This window comes from Stegodyphus dumicola, chromosome 9, assembly GCF_044657685.1.
Source record: "Stegodyphus dumicola isolate Sdum_Otavi_A_Nest chromosome 9, ASM4465768v1".
NCBI classification, from domain to species: domain Eukaryota; kingdom Metazoa; phylum Arthropoda; class Arachnida; order Araneae; family Eresidae; genus Stegodyphus; species Stegodyphus dumicola.
In genome coordinates, this window is record NC_140776.1 from 181,722,110 (window position 1) to 181,735,166 (window position 13,057).

The 13,057-nt window shown below is 34.7% G+C and overlaps 1 protein-coding gene across 3 annotated transcripts in view; it reads right to left on the reverse strand.

Annotated features, from left to right (window-relative positions):
- LOC118186204 (uncharacterized) overlaps positions 1-13,057 on the reverse strand; it is a 98,408-nt gene that overhangs the window by 23,480 nt on the left and 61,871 nt on the right. Inside the window, exons 1-2 of one of the 3 annotated variants that reach the window (XM_035356276.2) lie at positions 10,147-10,278; positions 3,449-3,616 (exon numbers count right to left, since the gene is read on the reverse strand). In XM_035356276.2, coding sequence (XP_035212167.1) covers positions 3,449-3,616 — 168 coding nt within the window. In that variant the 5' untranslated portion in view covers positions 10,147-10,278. Of the gene's footprint in view, positions 1-3,448; positions 3,617-3,785; positions 4,010-10,146; positions 10,279-13,057 lie in introns of those variants that run through there. The other 2 variants (XM_085824431.1, XM_035356275.2) reach the window with 2 other exon arrangements.

The window sequence follows — 13,057 nt, forward strand, 5'->3', positions numbered from 1 at the left end:
TTTAATCGGAAAAGGGGCGAATTTGGAAAAATATCTGTGCCTGTATATTATTTTGTATTATGCTTCATTGTGTGTTGTGTGAAGTAGGGTTATATAATTTTGGGATTCTATGGCGCTGTCTAAAGTGAATTCTAGATGTGATAAAGAGAATTTTGCTTTTTATTTAGCGGAGGAAGTGTGGAGGAAAAATTCGCAGAAAAAAATCGTTCAATAATTTTATTGAATCCATAATAAAAGTGTATCCACCATGTAAGCAAGATTCTGAAGAAGATTAGGTAAGTAAATATTTTTAATTATTTGAGGATATTATTTTTATGCATTGTTCTAAATGTAAGGTGGAAGTAAAGTAATTTGGTATTATTGGGAAAATTGTTATTAGCAATGATTTAGTTTAAAGTAATTAGGATTGTAAGCTAATTTTTATTAATTTAATCTATGTGCTTATTTATATTTTAAGTAGTGTTTTTGAATTTAATTATATTTTAATTAAATGATAGTTATTTTGTGAATTTTATGTTTGTAGGAATTTGGTATACGTTTTAGTTGAAGTAAACGTGCATGGAAATAATTTAAATATTTGACACTAAACGTGCATGGAAATAATTTAAATATTTGACACTAAGTATTTGTAATGTTTGCGGTATGAATTCGTTGGCAACGTTTATAATATAATAGATAATTTAGAGGTAAAAGTTTTTGGATATTTTATTTATTTTATACGTGGAAATGTTCATATTTGGAAAGGGTATATACTTTTTCGTTATTAGGTAATTTCATATATGTTCTTTTTAACGGGTTTAAAGATTCAGAAAATTGTCATGCATTTTCGTGAAATTTTTCTAATTTATGAGAAAAAAGCAGTGTACATGGATATGGTGAAGAGTGTGCGCAATGCCATTTTTGTGCAATTCTGGGTTTTTTTTTTAAGTAAAAATAAGTTGACGTGTACATGGTTTAGTGATATTTTAATTAAATGATAGTTATTTTGTTAATTTTATGTTTGTAGGAATTTGGTATACGTTTTAGTTGAAGTAAACGTGTATGGAAATAATTTAAATATTTGACACTAAGTATTTGTAACGCTTGCGTTATGAATTCGTTGGTGACATTTATAATATAATAGATGATTTAGAGGTAAAAGTTTTTGGATATTTTATTTATTTTATATGTGGAAATGTTCATATTTGGAAAGGGTATATACTTTTTCGCGATCAGGTAATTTCATATATGTTCTTTTTACCGGGTTTAAAGATTCAGAAAATCGTCATGTATTTTCGTGAAATTTTTCTAATTTATGAGAAAAAAGCAGTGTACATGGATATAGTGAAGAGTGTGCGCAATGCCATTTTTGTGCAATTCTGGGATGTTTTTTTAAGTAAAAATAAGTCGACGTGTACATGGTTTATGTGTATGTGTTATTTTGAAAAACACGTAAGAAGTATGGTATTGTGCACTTTTTCCCAATTTTGCAGTGAATATTTGTCATGATTAAGCAGTTTTGTTAGATAAAATTTCTAGCATAAGTGTAATTCGGCTAGTAGATTGTTGGAAGAAGTGTTCAGTAGATAAAAAGAAAAGAAACACATCTTTACTTCGTGAAGACAAAATGGCGGCGGGGAAAAAAAATAGTGGGTTGCTGTAGGAGAGTTGGTCGCCAAATTTTCGCCAAAAAATCGCCAAGTTACCATAATCTAAAGATCAACCGAATTAAATAATAATTAATAATAAAGCAAAGTGCATGCACATGCATGCACCAATATATCGTACAAAACTATGATTGGAAAACTGAGACCATGAGTTCGGCCACATTCGGCTATTGGGGGATGCGTACAAGTTCTGAGTGCACGTGTCCTCTAAAGCCGAAGGTAGCTGAACGCAAGCTACTCACACGCATTTGTAATTTAAGTAGTTTGTGTGTCAGCTCGCTGCGAGTAATCTAACAACACTGAATAAATTATCGTTAATTACTTAGCGGTAAACATTTTATTTTTTTCTTCGTCGATATGTTATTTTATTATTATATATTATTATTTGCTGATATATTGGTCGGGCCGAAAAAATATTTGTTGTGGGCCGCATGCGGCCCGCGGGCCGAGTGTTTGACATCCTTGCGTTAACAGCATCACAAAACTGTCTAAAATTATCTGAACTAGAATCTGCATACTGTCGTCACCACATAAATAAGAATAAAAAACATCCTCCGTACTGCCTGACTGTCGAACTCGGTAAAGGCGGGAAACCCATTCCAAGCCATATAAATGATCGGCTAATCTTTGGAATATGGTAACGGGTAGTTTGGCGACATTTTGGTAAGGCGATAAAGGTTACCAGCTAGGACTTTAGCAGTGTACATGGATAAAGTCAAAAGTGTGCGCAATGCCATTTTTGTGCAATTCTGGGATGTTCTTTTAAGTGAAAATAGGTCGACGTGTACATGGATACCATGTATGTGCAATTCTTAAAAATGCGGCAAGCAGTTTGCGATTATGCACTTTCTCCCAATTTTGCACCTAATCTTTGTCATGATTAAGCACTTTTGTTCCATAAAAGTTCTAGCATAAGCGTAAATCGGCTAGCAGATTGTTGGAAAAAAATGTTGAGTAAAAAAAAAAAAAAAAAAAGGCCTTTACTGCGTGAAAACAAAATGGCGTCCAAACAAAAACTAGCAGGTTGCTCTGTAGCAGTGTCGGTCGCCAAATTTTCGCCAAAAAATCGTTAGAAAAAAGTTAGTTCACCAAAAAAGTTACCATAATCCAAAGATTAACCGAATGATCTTTACGTTCGACCATAAGTATTTTCTTCATACAAACAGGAAACGTAATGATTACTAAGTAAACCTTCATTTACACACCAGTCAATTAATGCTTTTTTTCCCCATTTGTATCAAATTGTACAGAAACTTCAGGGTAATCCTATCATAGGCAGTCATCTTACGGTGTAAAGCACAAAATAAGCAACATATTTCCTAAGCAACATCTAAAGCAGAAATAAGCCCTGAGAAATCAAAATCACCATAATCATGCATTACAACCAATCACATCATGATAGGGTTTCCAAACCATACACCGTAAAATCTTCAGGTTATCATAAATGAAGTAATAATTTCGCGATAATCCAAGGAGTACCCCAAAATATAGACTACTCCTTAAATGCATGATTATTTCATAAAAAGTATTCTATATTTTTAATTTAATTTTTATATGTCATCTTACTAGATTTAAACTGATAATCTAAAATCCAGAAATTTCTAATGACTAAGCCAGATTTTGGAATATGTACTGTAAAATTAAATAAAAAAGCACAGTTGAGCTATTGCAAATCAAAGTTACCTTTTTCAATTATTTATGTATATTCTGCAAGTAATTTCTTTTTTGTTGTGTGAAGAATGGATATATATACTGCTTAGACACAGTATCTTTACACTATCAAAAATAAAAATATTTCTTACTTCAAAAAGTGCATCTTCCTCTTCACAATAATTTTTGCTGCTTTTACGTGCAATTTGAATGGCCAATATTTTCTGAGATTCACTTATCCAAAAAAGCACATTAGGATATTTCGTATTATTTAATCTCTCCAATAAGAATTCAAGAAGAAAAGACCCTTTACGTGGCATCTATTAGATATGAGAAAAAAGTAATTATAGCAAATACATGTTATAAAACTCCTATTATTAAAAAACACATGCGCATAATTATTAAATAATGAAAATTTATACTAGAAATAGATCAAACATAGAAATAAATTTAAAATATTTATGTTAGAATATAAGGTATTTCTCCCACCTTCTTGGCATGCTTTCGTGGTGTAGTGGTTCTGCACACTGGGCCGGTATTCCAGAGGTCCGTGGTTCGATTCCCGGCAAAGGCGGTTGCTAATTTTTCATCTCTCCGGCTTTCCCAATTAACCTAATGTCTCTACAGTGGCACCCGAACTAAAAGGGTTGTGGATGATGATTTATCCCCACCCAGGATTTGGAGATTGGGTCTCCTAAAAACTTCAGTCGCCCTTTAAAAAGGAGACTATATAAGGTATTTCTCCCACCTTCTTGGCGTGCCTTGGTGGTGTAGTGGTTCTGCACACTGGGCTGGTATTCCAGAGGTCTGTGGCTCGATCCCCAGCAAAGGCGGTTGCTAACTTTTCATCTCTCCGGCTTTTCCAATTAACCTAATGTCTCTACAGTGGTACCTGAACTAAAAGGGTTGTGGATGATGATTTATCCCCACCCAGGATTTGGAGATTGGGTCTCCTAAAAACTTCAGGCGCCCTTTAAAAAGGAGACTATATAAGGTATTTCTCCCACCTTCTTGGCGTGCCTTGGTGGTGTAGTGGTTCTGCACACTGGGCTGGTATCCCAGAGGTCTGTGGTTCGATCCCCGGCAAAGGCGGTTGCTAATTTTTCATCTCTCCGGCTTTTCCAATTAACCTAATGTCTCTACAAGAATATATAATTAATGTTCCAAATTTATAAATAATTATAAATTCAAATAAGGATTCATACATTTTTTCCACTTTTTTAATATGTCTATTACACACAGATCATAAAATTTATTAAACAGTGATAAACTAAAAAATTACTGACTGTGATTCGAGATCATCTTTTCCTCTCGTATTAACTGCTCAAGATCTTGTTCATTATTTGCATACAAGTATACCGAAATGTACGTATAATGAAAATTTTTATTTTTATCCCATTTCTATTCATTTTTAGTAATACAATTTTACAGCATCCCATTTATAGAAGTGTTCAAAATTTATTTATCATATTATTTGAAATGTAGAAAATAAACTGCTGTGATATTAATGCATTTTAAAGCTGTTAAAAATGTGTCTTCAAATGTTGAAATACCTTCTTAAACTGCTCAGATTACCTAATAACAGTGCATCAGAAACGAAAGGGCTTTTGGAACTGGCATGCTCAAGGCAGCTTCAACGCGATTATATTGTCCAAACCCCTGGAGGCCCTTGAATGTTTCACGTAGCACATTATAAGTACACAAGCGCAGGTGGATGGCAACACATCCACCAGAAAAAAAACTAACATAACATTAGTGGTGCTTCCTTCTCGTGAAAAGAAGGAAAAGAGCTTAGGCAATGTTGCCCATTGCTCTTCCACCATTTGATCATTTAAGTCAAAGATTTTAAATGGTAATTCCCGTGAAAGGTAAATAATAAATAAGTAGATAAAATCCCAAACTGACACCAAATATACTATAGTATCAGCAAAAGATCCCATCTCTAAATTCAGGGTGTTGATTAAATCATTAAAACTTCCCAATTGGATGAAGAGCCGATTCAATCCCTCCCAAACCACCAAACGCGAACTCTTGAACAAACAAGAAAAAAAAAAAAAAAAAAAAAAGAACTAAGTCACACAGTTAGACATCAACCATCCCTCAGTGTTCACCAAGGAAAGCCCATCCCCCGATTGATAAGACCGAAATTAAAATAAAATCTGATGAATTTTCACTAATAGTAAGTACCATTGGTTAGATATGCCAAACAATGGCTAAGTGGTTAAAGCTATGAAACATTGGTGATTTGCCTTGGATTGTTCCCAGACTGGTTGCATAGGATTTTCCTTGGTACTCTTCTGTTATCAGGACCAAATTCAGAAATGTATGCATGTATGTATTAATGATTTGCATACATGTGTATATACACACACATTTGTACGTACATATGGTTAGAGTAGATTTACGGATGCTCCTTGGATTATCACTAAGTTGTTGTTTCATTTATAGTAGCCTGAGTAGTTGAATGCAATAGAAACCCTATTATGAAGTAATTTGTTGCTTGATTGCGGTGAATTTAAATGATGGGAAAAGTTTTGGAAAGGCTTGTTTGTGTGTCGGATTTTGGATAAGAAGTATGTTGTTATTTTGTGGTTTACACAGCAAAAGGGCTGAACAGGGTAAGATTAATTTGAAATTTCTGTATGACTTGGAATGAAAGGAAAAAAAGCATTAATCAACTGGTGTGTAAATGAAGTTTTACTAAGTAGCCATTACAATTATTATTATTTGTGAATTTATGTAGTGATGCCAGCAAACAGATTCTAGTAATTCTAGATTCTAGTTCAGGTAATTTTAGGAAGTTTTTGGACGCTGTTAAGGAATTTTGTTTGACTGAAGACATGGAAATTTGTAAATAAGTGGATATTTCTTTTGTGTAGTGCTAAGATGAATTTCCTTTTTTTATGTTATTTCATCATTTGATTTAAAATGTAGTTTATTGAGATTATATACTTTTTGTTGCTGTTCCTTTGACTTTTTAAGTGAATATAGTTCGATGTGTACATGGATAATACAATTCTTTGACTTGCTATTTTGGATTTGTGTAGGGGCAATTTTTAGAACAAGATACACCACTACACAAAGCAAAAATAACAAGTCAAAGAATTGCACGAACTCGGTGTCCATGTACCACCAAAAATTGCTAAGGGATACCCGTAAATACACCGTGTTTCAAAAAGAATATACGTATTGCAAAGTGTTATTTTGTCCAAACTATCGATCACTGCGCCTCGGCCGGCTATTGGCGAAACGAATACAGTTTAGTTTATATTAATAGCCACTAGATGTCAGTTGCCTTCTGTTTTGCGTGGTAACAGTCACACGTTTAAAATGGCTACTTCGAAACAGAAATCATTTTGTGTTCTCGAGCTTGCGAAGTGCAATTCTGTGAGTACAGTGCAAAGACATTTCGAGTTGAGATACCAAAGTGATCCTCCGAATGGGTGGAACATTCACAGATGGTATCAACAGTTTGTAAATACAGGATGTGTTATGTAAAGGAAAGAGTCCTGGCAGCCCTAGTGTTCCCGATGAAAATGTTGCACGAATTCAAACTGCTTTCCAACGTAGTTCTTCAAAATCAACTTGACGTGCCAGTCGGGAGTTACAGATGCTTACAACAACAATTTGGCGTTTTGAGACGTCGGTTGGTTATGAAGTCGTACAAGTTACATTTGTTACAGGCTCTGCGTCCTGATGACAAACGCAAACATGTGGCATTTTGAAACGAGATTATTTATGCTATTGACAATGATAACACTTTTGTACAATGCATCGTGTTCAGTGATGAAGTGACTTTTCATGTTAGTGGTCATGTTAATAAACACAATGTTCAAATTTTGGGCCTAAGGAGCCCATATGCAGCCATTGAACATGAACGAGATTCGCCCAAAATAAATGTGTTTTGTGCGATATCCCGATCATCTGTTTACAGTCTACCTTGCTATGTTACAAAACTGGTTATTTCCGATGCTCCGAAGACAAGTTAATTTTTCAACAAGACGGGCACCCCTTCACTGGTGTTGCCAAGTGCGTGATTATCTGAATGAAACTCTACCGAACCGTTGGATTGGTCAACAAGGCACTGGCGACTTAGCATGTCTCAGCTGGCCTGTGCGGTTACCGGATTTGGCACCCCGTGACTTCTTCCTGTGGGGTTTCTTTAAAGACAACATTTATGTACCACCACTCCCACAGAACCTGAAAGAGGTGAAGAACCGGATCCGTACTGTCATAACATAAGTGACGACGGACATGCTTGCCCAAATATGGGAGGAATTTGAGTATCGATGTGATATTGTTCGTGTTGCTGATGGAGGACATATTGAACATCTGTAATCTGAACTCGAGAATTTCGTACATATGTGTGTAAAGTTTCATATTCATATGTCATGCAGTTTAACCATCTGGCTGCTCATCTCGCGATTTCCACAGGCAACTCATATGTAGCAAAATCTGCTCATCTCGCGGGCATGCGTTTTCCTTCTTTTATTGAAGAGCACATCCCGTTTTTCACCTGATTAACCACCAAAATAAATTATATACAATATTAGATGTTTAGTTTACGTTTTGGCCAACAGATATCGTTAGTTGTCCACTAAATTGTGGCATTTGAAGGCACATGATATTACCTGTTCAAACGCCCCTTTCTTCTTACAGAAATGGCTGCTAGAAAACATTCAGCGATTATCTTGATTATTTAATTAAATTATTGAATTATTAATTAGATTTATTGATTATATTAATAATTAGATTGATTATTAATTAGATTTATTGAAGCTGGTGCAAAGACTGTGAATTTGGACTTTGCCTTGAATCCTGTTCTGAACTCTATCATACTAAACTGCATTTCTAAGGTATCTTTTTATCAGTGCTTTACATTTTCTTAAATTTTATATATTTTACTTTTTATATTATGCAATAAATAGAAATTAACCATAATTTGACTGAAATTTATTTAAAAAAAAAATTTTTTTTTTTGGTGATGACATCTGAAATTGGTTTTTCTGGCAACTTAGTTTCTCATGATAAAATCTATATAAAAAAATATTTTCTAGAAAGGAAAACTGCATTTTCCAATTCTCCGATATATATATATAGATTTAAAATATGCAAAAAATAAATTTCACAATTTTTGAAGTGATTTCGGTCCACAAATTGAGCAGTCAGAGGATTAATAAATATATGCATTCGAAATACATATATTCTTTTTGAAATGTGCTGCATATTTTTACAGTACATATATACATGAATAATATATGTACTGTAAAAATATGCAGCGCAATTTTAATACACACATTTTTTAATCTGGTCCTGATAACAGAACAGTACCTATTCCTCAATATTAACACAAATAGTGATTAGATTTTTATAGAAATCTATACATGGTGATACTCACCCTCATTGGCAGACTGGCCTGATGCCATTTAAAATAATTTTATCAATCAATCACATGATTTTCTACGAAACGCAATACAAGTTAAAAAATCCGAAACTTTTGAATGGGTTTATATTATTTTCTGCTTAATTTAAAATGATGCCTAATACATACACTACAAAGTTTGAAATCTGGATTTGTCAAGGGTAAAAATATATTTCAGGATGACCCTTGGCAAAAATTGGCCGCTATACAAAACCATATAGCGACCAGTACAGCGGCAAAAATGGCCGCTATACAAAACCAAAATAACAAGTCGAAGAATTGCACAAGCTCGATGTCCATGTACACTTCGATCTATATTCACTTACACACTTAGGACTATTTTCTGCACGTGCTTAAGGCTTATCTCAGTTCCAAATAAAGAAATTCCTACATATATGTAAGGCTTATCCAGGGCCAGAGCTGATAGTTTGCAGTGTCGATTCAAAACTCTGCTGCCAAGTGTCTGCCTAAATTCTGAAAATTTTGCCCCCATAAATTTTACATCCCAGTGCCTTACCTAAATTCTAAAAATTTTGCTAGTGTGGCCACATCACTCCATTATATATATATATATATAATTATATATATATATATATATAATTACAATATGGAATCCTACAGCCATTTAAGCTTTCAAATAGCACTGAAATAGTCTGCAGCTCATTCTGAAAACATTATAATATAAACATGCAGATCTGCGAGCAGTATTTAAGATCACAAATCCTCTATTTGCCTTTTCTAAAAACAAGTATAAAATAGCAATTTTAACCAATTTCCTACAATAACATAAATTTGATTCAAGACTTCAAATTGTACACAAGTTTGATTAAAAATGAAAAATAAGACTGGAATATCGACATGCCACTCAATTTTTTGGAAGTTTACAATGCAAACTGGACACATCTACTACAACATCAGCATCTCTTTATATATTTATCATGTAATAGTTGGTTGTAATAAGAAAAGTGTTGAAGCATTTTTGAAATCCAAGATGGAGGCTAAAATTTCGCCAAATTTCGTTTACGGAAAATTTGCTGTTACGATATTTGCATATGATAAAACTGTATTTTGCGATAAATTTTAACATTCGGCTAATAATCTCCTTTACAAAGCTTTCAGCCAGAACTTACAAATGACAAACATTTTTCATAATAAGGTTTACTTAATCCTTTTGATGCTACAATTTATTATTCCGTTCTTTATAGGAGATAATTATAACAAAAATACTCACAAATTATTTCAGATTAAGGAATATAACTATAACGGAAGTAATACGACTGTACTGCATCTTCGTGAAAATAGTACAAGTAAATGCTGATGTTTCAAATCATTTTTCACATCTTTAAGACATTTTATTTGAACAATTTAGAGCAAAAACATAACAATTTTCTGTAAATAAGATTTCTATTGACAATATTCAGAACTTACCGTTAAATCGCGAAACACAACAGCAACTGCTTATTACTCCACGAGATAAAGACGGGGAATAACCGAATCTTTTAAAACAAGTGCAAAGCAAAACCAAAAAACTCAAAATGAAAGTAGTAGTCTCTGCCTTCCAGATTTCTGATTAGTTTCAGTTACAAAGTAAAAGAATGGAAATTTCTAACAGCTGACAACCTTTAGACTTCAGAAAGAAAATAAATAAAAATTTGAATTTTACCTATATTATTATTTATTTATGTCTTTAAATATTTGCATCTTTTTGTTTGTAAAAATGTTTCAAAATTTAGTTAAACTAAATTTTCTAGCTAGCCAACTAGCGAGTTAGCCACGAATACTCAATTCTCCGCCCAATCTAGGCCGGCGTCCCTCAGAGAAGTTTACTTTCGTCTCAGATGTTAAACACATATGTAAATGATATTCCTAAATCACCTAATGTCGATTTAGCTTTATATGCGGAGACACAACCATGATCTCTCAGCGTTCCAACACCACCGCGGTAATCTCTGAGCTGCAGAACTACGTATCTTTGAAGCCTAGAGCTCGGGCTCGGACTGTGGAAGATCAATATTAATGGCGCAAAATGTTCTGCCACTTTATTTGTTCAAAGAACTCACCTCAATTTACTTAACATGCAATTCTTCGGAGAACCAATTCCCTGCGTTTTTACTTATAAATATCAAGAAATGATACTTGATTCAAAATTAACTTGGCAACCTCACATTCAAAAAAACAGTTTCCAGTGCGAAGGTTATCAAATCCCAATTACTGCCTTTTTTTCGTTAGAAAAAGCGACCTGTACACGAAAAACAAGATCTTACTCTATAACTAAGGCCTATTCTGAGTTATGCAAGTCCCATATGGGGCGCAGCAGCAATTAGTAACAGGAAACATATCCAAATTTTCCAAAATATTATGTTTCGGTAAATTTACAAAGCTCCTTGGTTTGTTACGAACGAGGATATTCACAATGCAGTTCAAAATTCTTATACAGCTTTATACATCGACTTTAGGTAACTTTCTCAAAAAGATTCCTTCGATCGGTAACCCCGTTTTCCATCCATTGCCTATTTATCATCCAGGAATTGAGTTATCTAGAAATCGACCCAGAGCCACTCTGGAAAGCGCATATAATGCGTTACCATAAGGGTTTTTTTGCCCAGATATTTTATTTAAACTCAATCTCTTTAGAGAATTTATTACTATTATATTACAACACTTAAAGCTGTTAATGTATTTATCTCATATTTCTCCTCAGAGGCAGTTCTGGCCTTGTCTCTTTAAATCTAACTCGCCTAACGAGTTTCCCGCTCCCTTCCCTCCTCAGACCCGAATCACTTGCGACGTGAATGGCCTTTGGCGAGTAGTTCCTTTCTCGTGTTGTTAACAGCACAAGATCATTGATCAAGGAAATATCGAATCTTTCAAAATTCATGATGTAACACTTCAAAATTCATTCTGGCCCTTTATTCGATCTCAAAATTATTAAATTAAGTTCTTCAGTGTTTTTACCTTTTTTCACCATGGAAGGCAGTTTACCTTTTGTTATTTTGACAATTCGACACTCAATTTTACCTCTTTGCCGAATCCTCTTTCGTCAGATGGCACTGGAATTCCACAGTTCAGATGTAACGTGTGTGACGAGAAGTTGGATCATGGGTCTTTTTTTTTATCCTCCAGAGAAATAAAACGAGACGTGTGAGTTGGTTGAGGACCAAGAGTTTGGCCGGGCTCATTGAAACTCTCTCTGAGGCCTCAGAAGAAAGACATCAGGTCAGAGTTAAGACAATGGATCAGATCCATGATGATATAGAAGCTGGCTGAAAAGAGAGATCTTAATAGAATTTCTTTGAAGAAGTCTGATAACCAATCTGCCGTGAAAGCGCCAGATAGACCCGTTTCAACTTTCTGAAAAACGATAGAAGAGTTTTAAGCTCAATGGGTAAGACATAGAAATAGACGTACTGAGGTGTGTCTTTTCAAAAAGGGAGAAAGTTAAAATGCTGAGGTTTATTATTGTATTTATTATTATATATTAACTATTAATCATAGAGTTTTGTTCTATGGCTGAAAAAGATTTTCTCCTCCGAACCATTACCCACCTAGGCCAAATCAACGAGCTCTGACCTCCTTTGAAACCTTTACTGGAAAATCAAGAATGAAATTCTATCTTGCCAACCCAAATGGTCTTAAGGAATTTTCCTTATTATGTTCATGATACATCAACACATTAACACGCAAACACACACACGCAGATGATCCGTGTTCAACCAACTGTTTCCAGAAATACCTCAATGGAGTTTCTTTGAAGAATCCACTCTAAAGTACCAGAAGGGAGAGTTTTGTAAAGGAAACTGGGGTCAGCACATGGGGGCCTACACGCAAAGAGAGAAATGATCCATGAGCATCCAACTCTTTACCGAAAGACTTTAATGGGAGATGTTTGATAACCCACTGAAAGGAAAGAAAGACAAAGCACCAGAGTACAGCTCCCGACTCTGCTCGGTCGTTCTGGGAACTCCACATTACAACTCGCGATGCACTCGACGATACACTAGAGTACAGCTCCCGACTCCTCGGTTCAGTCGTTCTCGGAGCTCAACACACTCTAAGATCAAACTGGATATGCACTAACTCGCGATAAACTAAAAGACTCTCAATGAACTTGCCGACCAACTCGGCACTAGACTTCGAGACACTCGCTCACTGACTGACTATCAGCTCGCTAGACGAGACACTAACTGACTCTCCGCGTACCAGCAGGGTTTGTATAGCTTTTGGCTTGTGTTCGAGAACATTCTGGGTTAAGCCAGTAAGATTTCGTTCCAGAAGGTTCTCCATCCGTCTATGGCAGATAGCCAATTTTGTCACCAAATGGATGATTTCTCGTAAAATG